Raw genomic sequence first — 20,134 nt, 5'->3', positions numbered from 1 at the left:
GTTATCGACAGTATTTTGTGAATAACATGGAGATTTTGTTAAGGTAGTTTATACAATGCAGTTTAAATTATGAATAACTTAATAATAATATCGATATTAACATTATAAAACTAAATAATATTGGACTTGAATCTATAATTAATAAATAGAAGTGAACGAACAATAGCCCAAGATACAGCAAGTATAAATACATCAAAGTAATTACAATCACAATATTGATATCAAAGTTATGTAAAATAAATATAAAAGATCTTACCAATAATTTCAGAAAAATAAAATCAATTTTTATGTGGTAAAGTTCGTAGGGAGGAGCAGACGCGATATATAATAGCAAAAACGTGACTGTATTTCATAAAAGCTTGAGTAAAATACATACTATGCAGCTCTTGTGAAGCATATCTGCGTATTATAATTATCGATGAGAGAACTTGTTATATAATAAAATTCTATATTATATATATATATATTTATATATACGACGGTATATGTATATACATATATATACCGTTTGATATAACATAATAAACAACACTTTAACCGAACTTGTATGTATCATTTATATATAATATACCTGTTTGATAAACAAGGTTCTCAATGTTTACATCAGCCACGTTACATCACGAAATTGAGACGAAGTACTGCGAGACCATTGGTAAAGTTTCAAGTTTCAAGCTTTGCGAGCAAAAGTCGCTTGTAAAGTACATTTTCTTGCAATTGCTTCGCTCTTCGCATCGTAATCCACTCTGTAACTGATGCAGAAAAGTAGCGAGAATCTTTAAACGAAAAAAAGTAATATCCGTAAGAGCCGATCTTTGTTTTATAAGTTTTTAAATTTCACGGTCACCAAACAAGACTGCCTGGTTGCAAAAATATAGGAAACGATGATATTGTAGCCTTATGAAACAGGTTTAAAAGTTCTGAATTTCTAAATGAATTTGCGAGAATTGATTATACTCGCGAATGTTGCTGCAACTGAAACTACGAAGTTTCGAAGACCGATTTCGATGTAACATAATAGACGACAATAGTCCCTCAAACTATTGCATAAGCATATCGTTGGTATATAAAACGATTTATTAGCAAACAAACTGTTCAACGGAATACATAATATCTCTCATCTGCTAGCTTACTTAGCTTCTCGATATCAAGATGCCGAGGCTTCGTGGCTCCAATGTATCAAAGCTTCAAGATTCTAAGTCCCAACATTCTAACATTAAGAGATCTAAGATTAGAGAGACCAAAGTTCCGATGTATCGTGCTCTGTAGGTATTGGCGATCCAAGACTTCGAGATCCGAAAATTCTGGGAGAAAGGCTATGGCAAATTCGTAAACTTGACAAAGACTGCGATACTTCGAAATTGAGGAAGTTCATAAAATTTTTGAGTTTTAATATACAGTCAGTTTTTGTTTTTTAGATAATAGTTATAGCGTGCAATTAAGATGCCATGAAGTACTTATACTTTTAAATGTAACATTAAATGTCAAGAGCTTACATACTTAATTCTCAAATTTCCGAATCGAAAAGTCTCGGACTGTTACATGTTTAAACTGTCTGAGTGCATAATCTAGAGTCTTTGGATCCGCGAATCCTTTGATTTCTACATCATAAGGTCGCTGAATCCTTGAAGCTTTAGGGCCTTAAATCTCCAGATCCTTGCGATCCACAATTCTTCAGTAATCACGACTCTTAAACGCCCCAATATCAGATCGTTGAGATCTTTGAAGTCTGGCATAATCAATTTTTCCACATTTTACCGTCCACAATCCGGCAATCTTTGCTGAAAGAATCAAGGAAACCTTCCTCTAGTAGAATTACGCTACTGCCTCGGTACCGCGTGTGCTAAAGTGATTACTCAGGCTCAAAACTAAACAAATGCGTATCTGTTAAAGTGTGAACACCGCGAACACTACACCCTAGTTACTTTCGTTATGTTCTTAACGCACGTAAGATACGATAATTCGCATTCGTTTACCGTGTAGCTGTCCCACAGCGTTCGTTCAACATTTATACTATGGTTAATTGGAACATGGAAGCAACATGTCAATGTTTCTTTTATGTAGAACACTCAAATGATATAATTGCGTACGACAAAGAGCTCGTCTGAATGATACTTCAGGCATCATACACAAGGAATCATCGAAGCGGCGCCAAGGAAATCACCCCCACGACGAAGAGAGGCTCTGCGAATGCGCTGTTTAACTCTATCTCTGCGACTCATTGGATTAATTAAGTCCCATGTATCTTAGCCGTAGCCCATATTACATTAGAACTGTAGTAGTTAACGAACGGGGGTATATCGCTCGCAAAGAAGTGTCGGCGAAATACCGACCGAACTTGGGTGACTTCTGGTGTCCTACCTGGGACACGCACCGTTTAGAGAAGTACCTTGCGCGACTACATAAGAAGGGTTTCCGTGGAGCCCTGTTGACAATTTATGTCTTCGCGATATCCATGGGTGATCCCGCAGCGACGGCAGCGGCAGCGGCGGCACTCACTATGGGGTTAGCGATGGCTGGCGGTCCACCGGGACTTACGATGGTGGGCGGAATAGCCGGTTTAACGAAGCGGTCCGACGTACGTCTGCTGGACGGCGCCACAATGTGTCCCTGTTGGCAAAGGTTCGCGAAATGAACGCGACGAGCAGCGATTTGTCAGGACCTGAGAAAGTGCCTTACGATCATCCGCGATCATTCATAATGCTAAATGCTTGAATTGAAGAAGAGTCTCGCGTTAAGGACGAAGCCCGACAAGCTTTGTCTTCCTTAACACATGCTCAAAACATATTTCGAGTGTACGAATCTATCGACTAATAAATTAATTTCCAACATTAACAACGATTTCCTTATCACGACATGATAGTTTACCGCTGAGGGTGGCGATGAGCTTGCGAACGGAAGAGCGCTCGGTTGACCGCAGGCGTAGCATCGATTCGCGCTAAAGCCCTCTCTGGACGTTGAACCTAGCACGTTAACACCTAATGATAAAATGCGCGCTCAATCCAACAACCATACTGGACATGCATTCAAGGAAAGCGTTTTAGTTTTACTTATACGTATGCTTATATCAATGCCACTCACATATAGGATTAAAGAGAGATATATTACTTTACCATGTAACTATTTATATCAATCATTATTCTAATTGGAATTACTGTGTTACTATGTGTGCATGTTCTATCTTTGTAACTCTACACAACTTGGACACGTCTGGTTCAGCACTCACCTGGGCTTAGCGGCCTCGAGGAACTAGGCGAAGGATTGTAGGGCACGGGACTGGATACCGTACGGGTTCTTATATTCCCGCCGGACATCACGATTTCGTTGTAGTGCCGTTCTTCTTCCATCTCCAAACTGCGAAAATCATCATCAAGTTGTCTGTGAGATTGGACAAATGTCTTTCGTTCAGATTAGAATTGTCGAGATGGAGAGAACAGAGCAAAAGAGAATACGATGGAAAAACGTTAAAGTGCAACTTTAAGCACTCGGTTGGGCTCGTATTGTCGAATGTGTCGTGTGCAATAGCATAAACTTAGCGAAGTTTACACGAACCTGGACTCAGATTCCGACAGATGTCTGCACAAGGCCTCTCGACGCTCCACTTCTAGCTGCAGCTTTCTTTGCAGTCTCAGATTCTCCTCGCGTATCTGTTTCTCTTCGTTAACATATCGCTGCATTTTTTCCGTATCTAGAGAACAATCGGTAAGTTTAGGGCACAGAGTTTGGTTGGTGTGTTTATAGTAATGTAACCGCATAAGAAATATCACTTACGTTCTTGCTGCGAGATCAGCAGGGTGTGCCTTAATCTGGCAACTTCGCTTCTCAGGGTTTGAATGTGCGTGCTTAAGTTTGTGGCAGTGTCGCCATTGCTGATCTCCCTGGGTGATGTCGGGTCTGAGATTGGCTGGTCCAATTTTATTTGCAGCATCCTCTTCTCTGCTTCCAGCTTGTCCATTCTTTTCCATAGTTTGTTGACTAATGCCTCTTGCTCCTGTTCCAATGTATTCTCCAGTTCTACCTTTTCACGTCGCAGCTGCTCCAGGTTACTTTGCTTAGCCAATGTCTCCGCCTCAAGCTTCTCAATCTTCCTCATCAATTTGTTCACCAAACATTCCTGTTCCTGCTCCAATGTCTGCTCCAGTCTACACTTCTCTTGCCGCAGTTGATTCAGCTTTCTCGATAGGTCATTGGTAAGACACTCCTCCTCTTGTTCATAATGATGAGCTAAAGTCTCCTTCTCCTTCTTAAGAGCCTGAATTTTCTTCAGCAAGGTGTTACTTATGAATTCCTCTTCTTGTTCAGCTTTAGCTTGCTGCAAATATAGAACATAAATCACATAGCAGAAGATTTACGCTCGATACAATGAAATTCTCCTGGCAACATAGGCCAATGTTGAAAAGATCTAAAATTTTAACCGATACTCAAGTACACACGTCTGTTTCATGTATAGCTCCTATTAAGAAGCACAAGAACAACCAGGTTTACACGAGTCTCGCGATAAAGGAATCGCGAGCAAACAATATAAGAAACAAGAAAAGAGCCACTCACTATAATGACAGATGCTTGACGCAATCCGCGGTTTTCTTCCTGCAGGGCCTTGACACGCAGTTTGTACGTCTCCAGCTCGACCTTGAGCACACGGTTGTGCTGCTGCAATGACTCGATGCGTTTTTGAAGCTGCTCGCGAGTCACCGGCGAAGGCGGCATCATGATGATCGGTCCGCCGTCAATCGAACTCGAGTCACTCTCGGATGCGCTATCGCGATCGGCCATGTTATACTCTGCGACAAGGACGACGACGGCAACGACGACGACGGTGACGACGTGGGCGATGGGATCCGCCGGTTATCGCCGGCTGCTCATTGCATGCGAACACGAAGACGGGTGCTGTCGCTGGCGTTTCTTCACGTACAATTACGTACCTTGACTCTGCACCGTCGCTCAGCCGCTCAATTTGATAGTAGAGACTCGCAATATCGTATGTAATTATCGTGCGGACATGTGCTCGTAGGAGCGGCACCGTAGAAACAGGATCAGCTGTTTGCGTTCTCGCTCGCCGACTGTTTGCGACCGAAAAAGTAGCGCGGCGTTCCGCGACTCATCGCACACTCCGCGATCACGGCCCACCGCTGAGACACCTGGTGGAGTGGCAAGAAAGAGCTGGAAGTTCAGCCAATCTGGTGCTTGGATATTTGCTTGCTAGTAAATGAAGAGATCGTCTGAGGCGTCGTTGAGTTATACTACTTGAAAAATGAAACGAAGATTTCTTTCCGTTTCCGGCTACAATTCTGGGTGATTGTTGTTCTATCAGTCATGTGGAGAGGATGCTGAGTTGATGTGTTAACCTAGACCGACTGTTTATTACTGTTACTGTAAGAAAAATTACAATAAACGATTGCGAAGATGGATAACTTAGAAATCGCATATGATAGCGATCAGGAAGTTTCGCAGAATCACTCAAAATTTCTCGAAGCTGTAACACAACTTGATAAAAAGAAAAGGTAAAAGTGAAAAGGACATTGTATTGTTGAACAAGCTTGACACTGTGACTCTAGTGATCTGAATCTTTTAATCGTTTTCCTCTTATTTATATAATTGTTATAATATATAATTTGTTATATAATTGTATAAGCTTTTAATGGTTTTTTCTCTTTTTCTTTTTTTTGTAGAATGGATAAGGCGAAAAGAAGTGAGCCTACATTAGAAGTATCAGAGTTCCATCTTGTAAAAAGTGGAATAACCAACAAAAATGCTGTATATTTACCAGAACTGGTCTCATCATTGGGACAAAAAGGATATCAGAGTCAAATTACAAAAAAACTGCGATCTATTCAGCAAAAAAGTAAACCTATTTCGAAACCATTGGAAAAACCATCTGCTGAAAGAGTAAGTTATATTATTGAATTATTTTACATATTGTATTCATGTAATTTAATATTTGAAGTTTTCCGATTTGACAGTTTATTGTCTGTAAAACTTATTTAATTAAATCTAATATCTCATTCAAATATCTTATACCACAAGAATTTTTAATATCACATTTAAATAAGATATTTAAATAAGAATTATATAAGAATATAAAATATTAAATTATATTAATTTAAACCACATATAGGTAAAAATGAAATTTGGGTTCGAACGTACTCTGAAAGATCTAGGAAAGTGGAATGCTATAGTTGCTAGAAACAGAACAGCAACACAGTTGTCCTTTCCATTAAACACTTCTAAGAAAAAATTAAAAATCAATCCTCTAACAGAGTTTTCAAATGGATTTAGACTGAAGTCTAATTTACAACAAAAACTGGAAGCACTAGAACCAAAGCCAAAGGAACTTTCAACTAAGGAGAATAGTGACAATAAAGATGAAAAGAAGGAAGAAAGAAATAAAATGACATTGGAGGATGTGAAAACAAGAAGAAACAAACTTGCAAGACTTAGGGCACAGCAGGTAAAAGCGAAAGTAGTGATACAACTGTCAAAAGACTACTAACAACAGAAGAAACAATACGTAGGAAACTAGTAAGAGTCTATTTCAAATTTAATTTATATACTTTATTATTTTAGTCATATAAAGAAGCGAAAGCGCAACGTCTGCGCAAGATTAAAAGCAAAAAGTTTCACCGCATTGAACGGAAGAAGAAAATTAAAGAGCAGTTGATAGAGTTTGAAGAATTACAGAAAACTAATCCGGAAGAAGCCTTGGCAAGGTTAGAACAACTGGATAAGAGTCGTGCGCAGGAACGAATGTCATTAAGGCACAAGAGCACGGGTCAGTGGGCTAAGAACAAACAGATTAGAGCTAAATATGACAAAGAAGTGAGTATCTTTTTCATCTAAGAGTTCACGAGAAACAAGATTAATTTTTAAATAAGAACTGTTGTTTGAGAATAATATATTAATGTACTTCTTATTGTTAGACTCGACAGGTGCTTGCTGAGCAGTTGTCCATTGGTAGAGAATTGACGCAGAAAGTTGCGGTAATTGAGGATACTGATGAAGATGAAGAGAGTGAGGCACCTTTTATACTTCCAAGCAATAATAAGAAAATATGTAACGAGAAGACTGAGACTAAGATGAAAAATAAACAAGATACAGAAACTACTTCTTCCGGGGATGTAGAAAAACTAGAGTGTAATAAGGAATCAGACTCTAAAACATCAGAGACACTTAAAGCAATAGATGTAGATGACATGTTTGATTCCATGCTAGAAAATATAAGATGTAAAGTTGACCTGAAGATGCAAAAGATAAAAAAGAACCTTGAGACGGAAAGCAAAGTGAATAAGCTTAAGAAAGAGAAGAATAAGAAGAAGAAGAACAGTGATTATATACCGAGTCTTGAATTTAAAGAGTCCAAGCAGAAACCGATATTGGATCTTCCATTGGAGGAAACCATTTCTCTCTCCAGGGAAAATTCTCAACAAGACATAGATCTAACAGGCTTGAAAACATTAGCAAACACTGAGCAAGAACCCGCGAATGAAATCAATGGTCATACTGCGGACGTTAATATGCAGAATTATGCGCAAACAGAGCCACAATATTTGAAGACGCAGGTGCCGGATTTAGATACAGGTGGAGAGGACGTGATGGACGACAGTGAGCAGGAAGAGGAGACTCAGGATGTAATGGATGAGGCATTTGCGGACGACGAGTTCGCTGAGGAATTTAGGAAGGAGAAGGAGGAGGAGGTATGTAAAAAGAAGATATTTGTGTTCCTTGGCACAGTATCAGTAGTATGATTGATTTTTATTGGCCTTAATTTTTATGTTACTTGAATATTAGTAAAACTTATATTAATACAAAAATTAATTTAATCTAACACGTATACGAAATACTCCTAGATTAAGAACTCGCAGCCGCAGGACATCGATAAGAGTCTGCCTGGATGGGGGAAATGGGCGGGGACGAACATCATGGTGCGTAAAACGAGGCGTAAGAACAAACGATTTATAGTGAAGTTTCCCAAAGACGCGCCGCGTAAAGATGAGAACAAAGGCGATGTGATAATCTTTGAGGGTGCGAATCAGAAGTTGAAGGAGCACCTTGTCAGCGAACTGCCATATCCATTTACTACTGTCCAGGACTTCGAGGCGAGCATAAGAGCTCCTCTGGGTAGGAGTTTTGTGCCGGAAAACGCTCATAGACGATTGATTCAACCATCGGTAGTTACAAAGTCCGGTCAAGTGATCGAACCTATGACCGAGGATGTGTTAGTAGAGAAGCAGCCGTCAGTGAAACGACGTATCGATAAGCAGAAAAAGAAAAGCATGAAGAATAAAAAGAGATGCGAGTAGATGCACTGTGTAAAATAAAACCTACAGGCTGCATTAAATGATTAGTTTTGTTATTAAATATAAAAAAAACTATCATTAAGGAATTGTTAATACTGTTAATCTTACAAATATTAACACGATATGTAATTTAATATTTGTTGTCAATAACGATTGATTTCACAAGGATTGGCCTGCTGTAATAAGTTGCTTCTTCAACCATTTCTTAACGTAATAGTATCATGGAAAATTCCAAGTTTTCATGAAATTAGCGGCGAGATAAATCGCACATGATACAAATCGTGCGAGAGCGCGTCTGAGAAGTAACTAGATTTTTAGCTCATAAATTTTCAAGTAGACCCAATGTGACAATAACTCATTGGTATGTAACAAAGAAGTGGAGAGAAGTTGCAACAAATCGTAAAGCCCGAAAGTCAGCGACGTAATCGCTCTATCGTTGAAAAACAAATCTTCGAGTTACTAGGCGCAAAACATTGCGCGAAGTTGCTACACATTGCGCGTTTCGATATCGCTAGTCAGCGATTGGCATAGAAATGGTTCTACTTGCGGCTGCGGGTGGCGCCACCGTGCAGACGCGCGCGAGCTGTGCAGCGAGCAAGACGGCGGTTTCCTGGAGGAAGAGGACGAATTCTGTGCGCGCTCAGCAACATCACCGTCAACTGTGCGGCCGTTCGACTCTCGGTCCCACTGCTGTTCAACAAGAGAACGAGACAGAAGGTATAATCATGTCGTCATTGACCGAAATAGCGGATGAAAAAAGTTCGTACGATCGCCGACTGCATGCGCACGTACCGGCGCAGGGTCATGTGACATTGGCGGCGCGAAAAATGGCGGGTGCGCACGGGAGTATGTGCGTGCGTGATGTCGTCCTGTCATTCGCGATGATGAACGGAACGGACCAATGGATTATGGCGACCAGCGGACCACAGGCGGAGAAACGAACGCCGGCGATGTATACAAGCGAGGGCGCCTGCGTAGTACATAACGGCGGCGGCGACGGCGGCGGCGCAGCGTGTCTGGCAGCACCGGCGGATCCATCAGTCAATCATAGCCAGTAGTGTGTGATCTGGTGTGTGGTTAGTGTGTCAGTCGGTGTGCGAGCGTACGGACGACGGTGCTCGTCATCGGTGTCCACCGGGAGTGTCCGATTTTGCTTCGTGTCACCGAGAATACCCGCTTCATTCGGTTCCCTCACGCACGCGGGATCCGAGAGGCAAGAGCGAGAAAGACTGAAGGAGAGAAGAATCGCGGGATTGAGCGAGAGCGAGAAAGAGAGAGTGAGAGAGAGAGAGGGAGAGAGAGAGAGAGAGAGAGAGAGAGAGTGAGAGAGAGAGAGAGAGAGAGAGTGAGAGAGAGAGAGAGGAGACGTCGCGAGACGACGACGAGCATCGCGCCACCGCTGCGCCGGGGAAAACGACAGTGGAACAGCAGCAGCGACAGCAGCAGCAACAGCGAGGTATTCTCCAGAGGATGGCGGACACGAAAGACAACTGCGCCGACAGCGTGCAGTTTTTTGAGGGAGTAGAGAAGCTCCTTGAGATCTGGTTCACCAGCTCCAAGGACGGCCAGCGGGGTGATCTGCGGCAGATACCGCGGTAAGTTGCACCGCCGGCGTCGTTCGGTCTCTCTTTTTCTTTCTCTCTTTCCTCTCTCTCTCTCTCTCTTCTCTCTTGTCTCTCTTTCTCTGTCTCTGTCGCGGCGACGACGATGACAGTCGACGCCGGCCAGAGGACGGACACCGATGAGACGCGCCGGCGTCGACCGTTGGGAGTCGCGAGCTCGGGCCTGATCGTTCACGTCGTCCCGGTCGATGTCGAGATGTCGACGTACGTGTACATGTAAATGTGTACCTATATGTACGGCATGTAAGTATCTATGTGTGCGATACGGTGCTTTTGACAAGTTTCCAAAAATAAGCGCTAAAGCGGTGTAGGGACCGCCGACTATCACCTACCTACGAGGCTCGCCAGGTGTCCACGCATCCAGGATGAGTGGAGTCGTGCCGAACAGGCGGGTGTGTGGGCACGGCTGCGATCAGCAAGGCTGCACTGACCTTGCGAGCTTCGTGCTTGACAATCTCTCGGCGAGGGGTGCCGATAAGCACCGGGGTGCTGACGAGAATTCGTCGTCGAGGGTCTCTCGACGAATCGAGGAATCTTCGAGGAAACGTCCCGCGGAAATCGCGGAAGCGCGCAGACTTTCCCGATGTACGTACGATACATCCGCCACCTGGACACGCGGACATTTTTTGCCATTCGGAATATGTCGAATTTCAATGAGGCGACAGTGTGTCGCGAGACCTCTCGTGCGGCCCATGAATTCGCCCAGCGAAGGTCGCGAATACGAAGAGCCCGCGAACGCGCGGGCCACGTTCGACGAAAAGACGAGATTCTCTTCGACTTCGTGCGACTGACTCGTGCATGTCGTGTATTTTATCGAGCGGCAAGTTGGCACGATGAGACGTCAAGGATGCTGCGATCTTGCGAAGGGTTCGCTCGCCGAGGATCGCGATATATGCGTGTATCTCGGCAGGGACCTTCGTCGATGTCGAAGTCGTCACTTTTCAAGCAGAAAGATCATCGATCTTTTCCATAAACATATTTCCCGCGAATTGTATCGTTCAGATCACCAGAGAGATCACCATTCAAATCGTCTCTGTTAGGGTGACAAAAATCCAGATTACCAGTGACACACGTGTCGTTATTGCTTTCATACGCTTGCTATGAATGACGTTATGGCGAATTATTCTTCAATAAAGAATCCTTGCAAATTTTACCCTCGAGATCATCATTATGGTTCTCCACTTGCGATGCTTGAAACGATCGCTGCATTTTTCGAAGCGCGCGCTAAGGACTTAGGAAAAAGCCATTGAGAGAAATTCAAAAGGCTTGGTCTTTTCAGGTACATTAGTGTTGGCGGGTTGCCCTAAAACTCCCTTTGCAGGTAAAAAATGAAATTCCCAAATGCTTTCAAGTTGGATAACTGTCATTGTTCACAAATTCACGCGAAGGAAAGAGATTCATAAATCTCGTCTCTTACAATGTCGTTTCTTTATCCTTCGTTATTCAGTTGTATGTTTACTCTAAAGGAACAGCTTTACTTCAAAGAAAATGCCTAGCTTAACAATCTAGTTTACCCAAAAGCAACAAACCACACCGTAAATGGAGAAGAGAATGCTGTTGGACAAATAAAATTAATGAATTCTATCGGAGAAAAACTTTGTGAATTTAAAATAGCTATATTTTCGAAAATAATACTCGAATTATTAAAATAATGTATGATGAATTAATTTTGGTAACATTGCTGTTAAATCGAGGATAAATTTACTCCGACTACGATATATTTGATCAATTCTACTAGTTCAACAACATTCTTTCCTGTATAATCGAACAATAATCACACTCGATAGAAAGAAGATTTATATTTCGACTATGATATTTAATTAATTTTATTAATTCAACGACACTCTTTCCCGTATAGTGGAACAATTATCGCATTCGGTAAGACTCTCGATTTAGCTGAAAAATGTAATGGCGACGAGGCTTCTCTTGGGGAAGGAAAAGTCGCGTGCACACGCGTTTGTATCCATGTCGCGGTAATACAATTCGGCAAGAATTCGAGCGAGCTGTGTTTTATCGTTTATATGCACCGATTATGTGTAATTATGTAAGCCAGTGATTGATAGAGACCGAGGCGCACGACTACGGTTTCGCGTTGTTACTGTTTACGCTCTGCAACGTATCAGAATGTCGTTGAACCTCCTAGGTGCACGCCGAAAGCTTCAGGTAGAGCCCGCGACCACTGTTTATTTCGGCATATCGCATGTCGCGGCGAGACAATAAATTTAGAAGCCTGCCTGATGGGGATGGCAACTGCACCCTGGATGAAACGCCCGAGGTCCGATCAGTTTCGGACGCGGCGCGAAATTTCAATCGGTTCATCCGGTTGATCCGCGCGTGTGTTCAGCGCTGCAAGCTAGCCGAAAGAAATCGAATGTTTCATCTGTTAATTACTGTCTTGACAAAAATGACTTCAATCCTGTCCTCGGGAGAATCGGGGTGAAAGGGCTCTTCGTGAGGGTTGATTTCTCATTCATCCGAATGTGACGAAACGGATATTCTTATTCTTAATTAATGTCTTATTCTTATATATAGTATGTAATGTGACTGTTGCAAATCTTTTCTTCGAGAGTTCCTTGAGGTTGGAAGGATTACAGGAAAATATGCATTCTTAAGAGAAAGGTTTCTTAAGAAAAAGATGATGATTGTCGATGGGTTTGCTGGAAAAACATTTGTCACATATATTGGGAGAGCAGTGAGGGAGAACTTGATTCTTCTCGAGAGATTTCAGCAGAATGTTCGATAAGGTTCTCTTGTTAACACCTGTTTTCTATTAACACCTTTGTTTTTGTCGTCGTTCGAATAATTTAAAGATTAATTCCTTTAGACTCGGTTTTTGAGCTGTTTTTCGCGCTGTTTTTCTCGTATCGTCAATTTCTCTCGATATCGAGGCAATCACGGGTAACGTAATTTCGGAGAACAAACAGAAATTTCCCACGTGGCGTTTTTCTTTCGGAGAGAAAGCTTCTCGCACGAAAGAAAATCATTCTGAATCTTTCGGAAGAATTGTACGCCACAAGTAAGATTATAAAACCCTTATTTAACGGCATAAAACAAAGCCTCATTCCAGTGAAATCCTTTTGTAATACAAAATAAATTAAGGTTTGTGTTTATTAATTAAAAATTAATCAAAATTTACAAGGCAAAGTGAAGCCTTTTGTATGCTTAAAATACTGCGGCTGGAATCGTCCGCCTATAATCCGATCTCTTAATGAATTTTACTTCAACAAGTTCATATATACTTTTCCGCAGTGTCTCTCGAAGATTCAGTTAAATTCCAATTTAATTTAACAATCACTTCTCGCTTTCTGTCACGTGAGGTTGTTCGAGAGTTCACTAATATGCGCGCAAAACGTGTTTCAATAATTTTATAATTCACGTTTCTATAATTCACAACCGAAGCTCCGGATGGAATACCGTATGTAACTTTCCGTGTCGTGTACACGAAGGCACTTGAAGAATCAAAGTTACGTTTGCACGTTCATTGTCATAATATATAAATTTCCGCGTGGAAATGTTCATAGATATTTTTCATCGTGTGAGATTTCAGAGAGAAATTTTTGTCACGAATTATAAATCGTCTCTTTGACTGAACTTCTAGATTAACTCGCTTCACATATGTCACGCCAATGACTGTGAACAGATTTTCGTTGTTCGTTTTTCAGGCAAAAATGGGAATCGTTACTGAAGATAGTTCGTTGCGAGATTATTAGCTTCTGCCGCAATGAGCAAGTGGATGCCTACGTGCTCAGGTAAGTTGTCTTCTGTGAATTGTTTATTTATGAACTATTCGACTACATTAACTCAGACTCATACTCACTCGAGCAATGTTGAATTCTGCGAGTTGTGTCTTTGTAACCGAGATCGCTGAGATTACGATCATTTAATTTTAATATAACGTACATAGCGTGAGCTCTTCTCTGAACTTGATAACGTATATCCATATACGTATTTCCATATCCAAGTAATTCGTTTTTTTTTTTATCTAATTCTTTTCTCTTTTGTTTTCTTCGAATATCAATTCTTACATGGAAATTGTTGCATTTGAATTTGTCGACACATTTGCTTTCAACATATTTCAACTTGATGCGGAAATGTTGCCATGAAAACTGTGATTTTGTTGAATTTACATCAAACTCGCTAGAATTATTTCTTCTGCGCTAAATTTGATTACTGGTTTTACTAATGTTGTCAATATGAAGCGGTTTAGGATCTTGCATCCGAATACTCAGGTTTGCAAATACTACACAGATAATATTTATCTGCCGTTATATTGATTTTTATTCAACAATTGACTTTGCATTGACTAGAATTTGTCAATTATTTTTGCTATCCGCGCAATTTCCTCGTTATTTTCCGCACCAGCAAATTCGTCGCTTGTTCTCCCGAGGCAACACTAATGAAGAAATATTCATCGGAAGGACACAGCTCTCGTCAAACTTGAAATTTTGAGTGAACGAGGAAACCTTCGGTTCAAGTTTTGAAAAGTAATTTCCTTCACGTTTCAATTCGTTCTACGAAGACTCAGGAAAAATGACTCACGCGAGAATCGAAGCCCGACGAAGGGAGCCCTCGCACGCGCGCATGAACACGGTGGATTCAGGATCCACTCGGAGGAGACAACAGGGGAGTTCTCGCAGGAGCGGTAAACGTCGTAGCGGAAAAACGGCGCAATTTTTCGCGCGGCATGCCGGCCGTGGCGCGGGGCGTCCCGGGAGAGGAAGCAACGACGACCGAGAGGCACTCACCCGTGCTGCTGGTTAATCGATATATTGAATTGTTTTGATGGAAGGTGCACCGTCCGGCCCGGCCCGGCCGGCCACGGCGACGACGACGACGATGATGATGTGACGCAATACTACGCTCTACGCGATGTGCTCCGGCTCCAGGATATTCGAAAATGAGCGGTTTAATTTGATATACTGATCCACCCCTATAAATAAATATAGTCAAGATGACACTTTCGAGTGGTTCGCCCCCTCATCGAACGAGTATTCCTCATCCGCTTCGAAGTCAGAAATGCGCGACGCAAAATGCCGGATGCTTCATGGTATTCTGGAACGGAGGATCTCTTGGAGAACATCACCCGAGACGAGGTTGCTGGGTGCCCTTATTTCATCCCCAGATTCTTCGGCTTCGTCAAGTTAGGGATTTCATCCACAACCAAGATGCACGACCGAAGTGTGTGCGACTCGAGAGGACGAAGGGCTCGTCGGCAGGATGAATTATCAAGGAGAAAATACCCGTACGAAAATATTCGTGTTCCTTGAGAATTCATTCTCAAAACGAGATTTTGGGGATTAGTGAAGTTTAGGAAACCTCTGGTGAAACAAGTATCAGCCCCTTCGCCAAGAGGGAGAATTTTCACGGATCTCTATTGAATGACACGTTGCGTTTTCGACACAAAGGATATCGAGATAATACTTGTGAAGATTTATGGGTCATCTTTAAGGTATCCTCCGGCTTTGTGAGCTATCGAGCTATCATTGACTACCGAACGATTGATGACTTCCTGAACTCTCTGCTGAAGCTTCGACGTTCCACCTTGCATTCTCTATACTGTCGACGTGAGAAGTAGCAATTTGCCAGCAGCAAACAGGATGTCTCTCAAATACCTTGTCGTAGACTAAAGAGATGTGTTTGCTGTAAATTTTTTATTGGAACTTGAAGAATGCGCCTTCCAATTGATCACGCCCCGTCCCAGGGCCGTCAAACTCCATTTTTTCTGACCATTTCTTCTTTGAGCCATTTCTTCTGACGATTCCTATAATCTAACTTTGATGGAATTTTTCTTTATCAATACTGCATGCAAGATACATAAGACATTTTGGTCACTCGCCGGCGTTATCGACTTTTGGTGTTCATTTATCGTATTATATTTAGAGAGCAACGTTTAAGAGGCTTCTACTTCGTTATCATGCGTCTGTCTCTCCACATCTAAGGTCACCGTCTATCGTTGATAACCTTCGAAACGCTATAGCAAATTTTTACAGTAATCCTATTTCCCGCCTTTTTTTGCCGCCACTAATTCGAAGAAATGTTCGTTTCGGACAGAGAAGAGCCGCGACAGATTCGCATATCAGCTCGAAATAATCGTCCACGAAAGCTTTTGCGAATTGATAAACAGCGAATTAGATGCCGAGACGAGACGTCATCGCGATGATTTGAAATTTATACGCGAGGTGCTGAACATCTTTGTGATTGATTGAATGAAACCGCGAACGTTCGCTGTAAGTTTTTAACATAACGGATCAATGAGTGTAATTAATTCGCTGAATGAGTGAGTATATCGGGAAGATGATACGTTGTTGATATAACATTGACGTCCATGTGTCGGCAGTTCCTCTCCTCTTCGGAGAAAGTGCGAATATTTATGTACATGTATTCGTATAGCTTGTCTCTGTATATAAGTTTATCTATTAATGAAGCTCCGAAAATAGCTGGTAACGGTAGCCGAGTCAATATCAATTTAATATTAATATTATTTAATTCGTTGATCTTCAAGTACTTTTGAATCTTCGAGTACTTGGTACCTTTTGAATATTCGTAGGACCCACTCGCGATCGACGAACACCTTCCTCAGCTGTTTGCTTCATCCAAGCCCGGCTTGGATATATCTACCAACTAGTCCATTTCTACTAATTGCTACAGATAATCGAAGTATTTGAAAATATATTCATATAACATGAATTGTTGAAGAATTGAAGAATGTGAAGATTAGGAGAATATAGGAAGTCACAGTGTTAACTTTTCTCATATCAATATACTTTTTATCGAATTTTTCCCTTTATCTGACTTCTCTCGAAAACTCTTAAGCTATCTCTCGACGGTGTTCGATTTTCCAGCTTTCGAAATCTTTCCATTACTTAGAGTTTTGTTAGTTTTCACTGAAAAGTGCTGCTATTATCTGTATGTTATTTCTTATCCGAAAGATAAGACATCTACGACCGGTTACCTTTTTAGTAAACTAAACGTTACAGGACTGAGTCAAACAAACCGACGATTGGCTGTCGTTTTGAATTTTGAGCTATCGCTATTTTATTTTATTTTAGTGCTGTATGTGCCTCTAATGTGCGGTCGTCTTCGTCGTGAGCGATTTTTATTTATCGTATTGGATATTGGAATTTTAAGTTGTGATATTATGAAACGACTGTTGGCTTCTCAATTAACCCTTTAATCTCGAAGCTCATTTCTCTATTAAATCAAAATTTCAAAGAATTTATAAATTTGAGTTTTCCGAAGAAGAAACAAAAATGTTTAAAAAAAAACAAAAGAAAGAGGGCTAAAAAATCTATAGTGGCTATCGATTGATAGAAAAATGATTTCTAAGACTTGATATTTCCTCTTTAACAAACGACTTCAGCAAACAGACTTTAACAAACGACTTCAGCAGCATTAGCACCGATTCGAAAGTCGTGGATCGACTTAATAATTATTCATTCTCTCGCTTCTTATTAATGCAATGCCTCATGCGAATCGCGAAGACTACGATTAATTGTTTGCAACATTTGTTTCGTCCGCAGCGAGAGCAGTATGTTCGTGTCACAACGCAGATTTATACTGAAGACATGCGGCACCACCACACCCCTACAGTGTTTGGAGCCTCTGCTAAAGCTCGTCGAAGAGTACACCGGCTGGGACGACGTCGAGGTAAGGTAACATCAAGGAGCAGAGGAGTAACGACGCGAAGCGCAGTTGCTCCCTGAATTTCTTCGATAATATAATTTCCCTCGGAACAAGAATGAAGATTCGCCGGAGAAACGACAAGTCGGCAAACTCGAATTGGAATGTTTTCTCACTCGGCCGATTCCTCACTTGTCAAGTGAAGACATTTCGTTCCGGGATCGGGAATACGCGGCGATCTTACCCGATAGATCCTCCGGCACTTCGTCGTTCCTGCGACCGAGCGAATGAGCATTGTTCAGTTTAGAAGTGCTTAGCTATATAACTTGACCTAGTGCATGGATAAGAAACACGACTATATACATACGCGGGGAACGTGTGTCTCTCTCTCCGCCACGTGAGATGCGTCTCTGCCTCCTGGTTTATTGATCTCGGCTGTCTCGCGATATCCCGTATGTACGGTGCTCTCTCTCTCTCTCTCTCTCTCTCTCTCTCTCTCTCTCTCTCTCTCTCTCTCTCTCTCTCTCTCTCTCTCTCTCTCTCACACGCACACACACGCACACCCGAAAACGCGTTTCCGCAGTTGTACATCCGTGGACGATTCTCTGTGTCAAAAGAGCCGAACTGCCAATCTAGCGCGTGGAGCTCTTTCTCTCCTTCCCTCGCGATTTTTCTCTCTCTCTCTCTCTCTCTCTCTCTCGCTGGCCCTTATCAAATTCAATGTTGTTCGTTTGATTCTTCTTTTTTCTCCCTCTCGCGGTTATCAACCGACGAGTTTATTTTCGGCCCGCCCTAGATTGATTCTATCCAAAATGAAGATCGTATCGAGCGAATCCGCGTTGTGTTTTAAAACGTGCCATTTGCGAGGAGTCACAAGTCACGAAGCTGCGGAAAATTAATTTTTTCTTCAGAGAATATGGACTTTCGAGACGTACCGGGATTGAACATTTGGATCAATCGATAAAATATCAAACGAAAGACCGGGGTTGATAGATTATTGGAAATTGTTGATAATAATTAATTGTAAGCAGAGACAAATACAAGATTATCACGTCACTAATGACATCGATATTACTAATGTCTTGCAATTTGGGTTCAGACGTTTCCGAATCGAAGGTACCGCGTCGAGATATTCGTGGATGTTAATTGTTAATAAAAGAATTTGATATTTGTTTTTATATCGGTTAATTTAATAGCGTTTATAACGACCCACTTATCAGTCAACTTTACTCGCTCAGTGCTTTGCACGTGAAACATTGCTGACAGATCGTTAAACCTTGAATCGCAAGCGTAAGATAAATACGATATATGTTCGATTCGAAAGTGCTAAAGTCGGAATTGAAAAACGCGAATCAACATCGCGTACTATTATATTAATGTTCAAGCTATCGAGTAGTTGAACGAGCAAAGAAGTCTTATCCGAACCTGATAAGGGTCGTTCTCGACGATAAAGACAGTCATTATTTTCTTTGTGGCTTTCGTACATTTCAATAAAAATTCCGCTCGCGCGCGGAAACTCGAGTCGAAGATTATAGCCGTTTAATCATCATTATCATTCGCGCATGTTTCAGAATGTCTTTTACTCGCGCAAGAATTACAAGAGACCGGAGCTGCAGATCTCGCCGCACCAAACGTTCGAGGAGGAAGTCGCTTTGCTACATTCCCTCTTCCCCGGTAATTATCAGCTCTCACGTTTCTCGGTTATTTCAGTTAGTTATCAGGACTCGGTAGGTTGAAAAAAAGAAAAAAGAGAAAGATAAAATAACTCGCGAGGAAGAATCGGATTAACCTACGAATTTCAAACATGTGGCTTCACTTGATATCGCAGATGGCGAAGCTTACTGCTTGGGTTCACCGGAGACGGACTGCTGGTATCTTTACACTTTGTCCAGGGATAAGACCCTGCAGGATCCGCCGGAACCAGATCAAACTCTGGAGATACTCATGACACATCTGGATCCGGAAATAATGTCGATCTTCACTAAAGACGTCTGCTCGTCCGCCGATGAAGCGACGGTGAAGTCGGGAATTGACAAATTGATCCCCGACATGATCATAGATGACTTTCTGTTCGAGCCCTGCGGGTATTCCATGAACGGGGTGTCGAAGAATGTAAGTTCAACGACGAAGTGAACTTCAATGACGATGATTGTCGGTTTGTGTCGAATTATAATAGCAAAGCATGCTTATTTTCTCGTCTCGCGTCTCTCTACTTTCAGGGCAAGTACATGACAATTCACATCACACCAGAACCCGAATTTTCTTACGTCTCCTTCGAGAGCAACGTCTCCGAGACGTCCTACGACGAAATAATCTTACGCGTGCTGAACACATTCAAGCCAGGCAAATTTCTTGTCACAATCTTCGCCAACAAGGAATCGGCGGCCGCTAATTGTCCGCGCGATTTCGAAAATTCTGATTATTTGAATCGCTCTGGCGACTGGCTGCGCACTAATGTGCAGTATTATCACTTCAAAAGCTACGATTTGACTTGCGCTTTTTACTCGCGCCTGCATAGCTGAGGGTTCAAGAACGCTTCATTCGTCCCCGGTGGGACCAATGAAGCGCAATTGTCCGCCGGTCTCGGCCTCCCTCTTCAAA

At 41.9% G+C, this 20,134-nt stretch overlaps 3 protein-coding genes across 10 annotated transcripts; 2 read left to right on the top strand and 1 right to left on the bottom strand.

The window, feature by feature from the left end:
• Window positions 1–1,053: 1,053 nt before the first annotated feature.
• LOC105184191 (coiled-coil domain-containing protein 6) lies at window positions 1,054–5,076 on the bottom strand. 5 transcript variants are annotated; one of them, XM_011142803.3, is made up of 7 exons: window positions 4,920–5,076; window positions 4,546–4,852; window positions 3,769–4,309; window positions 3,550–3,685; window positions 3,224–3,375; window positions 2,866–2,975; window positions 1,054–2,607 (listed from the first exon to the last, which is right to left on the bottom strand). In XM_011142803.3, exons 2-7 carry the CDS (start codon window positions 4,768–4,770, stop codon window positions 2,434–2,436), a joined length of 1,338 nt encoding a protein of 445 aa, XP_011141105.1. In that variant the 5' UTR covers window positions 4,771–4,852; window positions 4,920–5,076; the 3' UTR covers window positions 1,054–2,433. The 5 variants fall into 5 exon arrangements, with proteins under 5 accessions (XP_011141105.1, XP_011141095.1, XP_011141114.1 ...); XM_011142793.3 differs by having other exon boundaries at window positions 4,546–5,056; XM_011142812.3 differs by having other exon boundaries at window positions 2,866–2,960; window positions 4,546–5,056.
• A 156-nt stretch (window positions 5,077–5,232) lies between these two features.
• LOC105184210 (U3 small nucleolar RNA-associated protein 14 homolog A) lies at window positions 5,233–8,459 on the top strand. Its single transcript, XM_011142840.3, has 6 exons — window positions 5,233–5,498; window positions 5,667–5,883; window positions 6,113–6,445; window positions 6,562–6,813; window positions 6,915–7,688; window positions 7,842–8,459. The coding sequence occupies exons 1-6, from the start codon at window positions 5,401–5,403 to the stop codon at window positions 8,292–8,294; spliced, it is 2,127 nt and encodes a 708-aa protein (XP_011141142.1). The 5' UTR covers window positions 5,233–5,400; the 3' UTR covers window positions 8,295–8,459.
• Window positions 8,460–9,601: 1,142 nt separating this feature from the next.
• SamDC (S-adenosylmethionine decarboxylase) lies at window positions 9,602–20,074 on the top strand. Of its 4 annotated transcripts, none has more exons than XM_011142854.2 (6): window positions 9,603–9,886; window positions 13,576–13,662; window positions 17,434–17,560; window positions 19,105–19,207; window positions 19,362–19,645; window positions 19,753–20,074. In XM_011142854.2, the coding sequence occupies exons 1-6, from the start codon at window positions 9,762–9,764 to the stop codon at window positions 20,053–20,055; spliced, it is 1,029 nt and encodes a 342-aa protein (XP_011141156.1). In that variant the 5' UTR covers window positions 9,603–9,761; the 3' UTR covers window positions 20,056–20,074. The 4 variants fall into 4 exon arrangements, with proteins under 4 accessions (XP_011141166.1, XP_011141156.1, XP_011141174.1 ...); XM_011142872.3 differs by lacking the exon at window positions 9,603–9,886 and adding an exon at window positions 9,966–10,156; XM_025301182.1 differs by lacking the exon at window positions 9,603–9,886 and adding an exon at window positions 10,374–10,498.
• The last annotated feature ends 60 nt before the right edge of the window (window positions 20,075–20,134 follow it).

This window comes from Harpegnathos saltator, unplaced genomic scaffold (genome assembly GCF_003227715.2).
Source record: "Harpegnathos saltator strain DR-91 unplaced genomic scaffold, Hsal_v8.6 scaffold403, whole genome shotgun sequence".
NCBI lineage: Eukaryota > Metazoa > Arthropoda > Insecta > Hymenoptera > Formicidae > Harpegnathos > Harpegnathos saltator.
This window is presented reverse-complemented; position numbering and strand designations above follow the sequence as displayed.

Bases quoted from the DNA above. Each gene is read 5' to 3' on its own strand.
- LOC105184191 (XM_011142803.3), bottom strand. From the start codon at position 4,770: ATGGCCGATCGCGATAGCGCATCCGAGAGTGACTCGAGTTCGATTGAC. The intron at 4,310-4,545 runs GTGAGTGGCTCT...CTATATTTGCAG, and splicing joins GTCAAGCATCTGTCATTATA to CAAGCTAAAGCTGAACAAGA. The intron at 3,686-3,768 runs GTAAGTGATATT...ATTGTTCTCTAG, and splicing joins GCTGATCTCGCAGCAAGAAC to ATACGGAAAAAATGCAGCGA.
- LOC105184210 (XM_011142840.3), top strand. From the start codon at position 5,401: ATGGATAACTTAGAAATCGCATATGATAGCGATCAGGAAGTTTCGCAG. The intron at 6,446-6,561 runs GTAAAAGCGAAA...TTATTATTTTAG, and splicing joins CAAGACTTAGGGCACAGCAG to TCATATAAAGAAGCGAAAGC. The intron at 6,814-6,914 runs GTGAGTATCTTT...TCTTATTGTTAG, and splicing joins GAGCTAAATATGACAAAGAA to ACTCGACAGGTGCTTGCTGA.
- SamDC (XM_011142854.2), top strand. From the start codon at position 9,762: ATGGCGGACACGAAAGACAACTGCGCCGACAGCGTGCAGTTTTTTGAG. The intron at 9,887-13,575 runs GTAAGTTGCACC...TTCGTTTTTCAG, and splicing joins GATCTGCGGCAGATACCGCG to GCAAAAATGGGAATCGTTAC. The intron at 13,663-17,433 runs GTAAGTTGTCTT...TTTCGTCCGCAG, and splicing joins GTGGATGCCTACGTGCTCAG to CGAGAGCAGTATGTTCGTGT.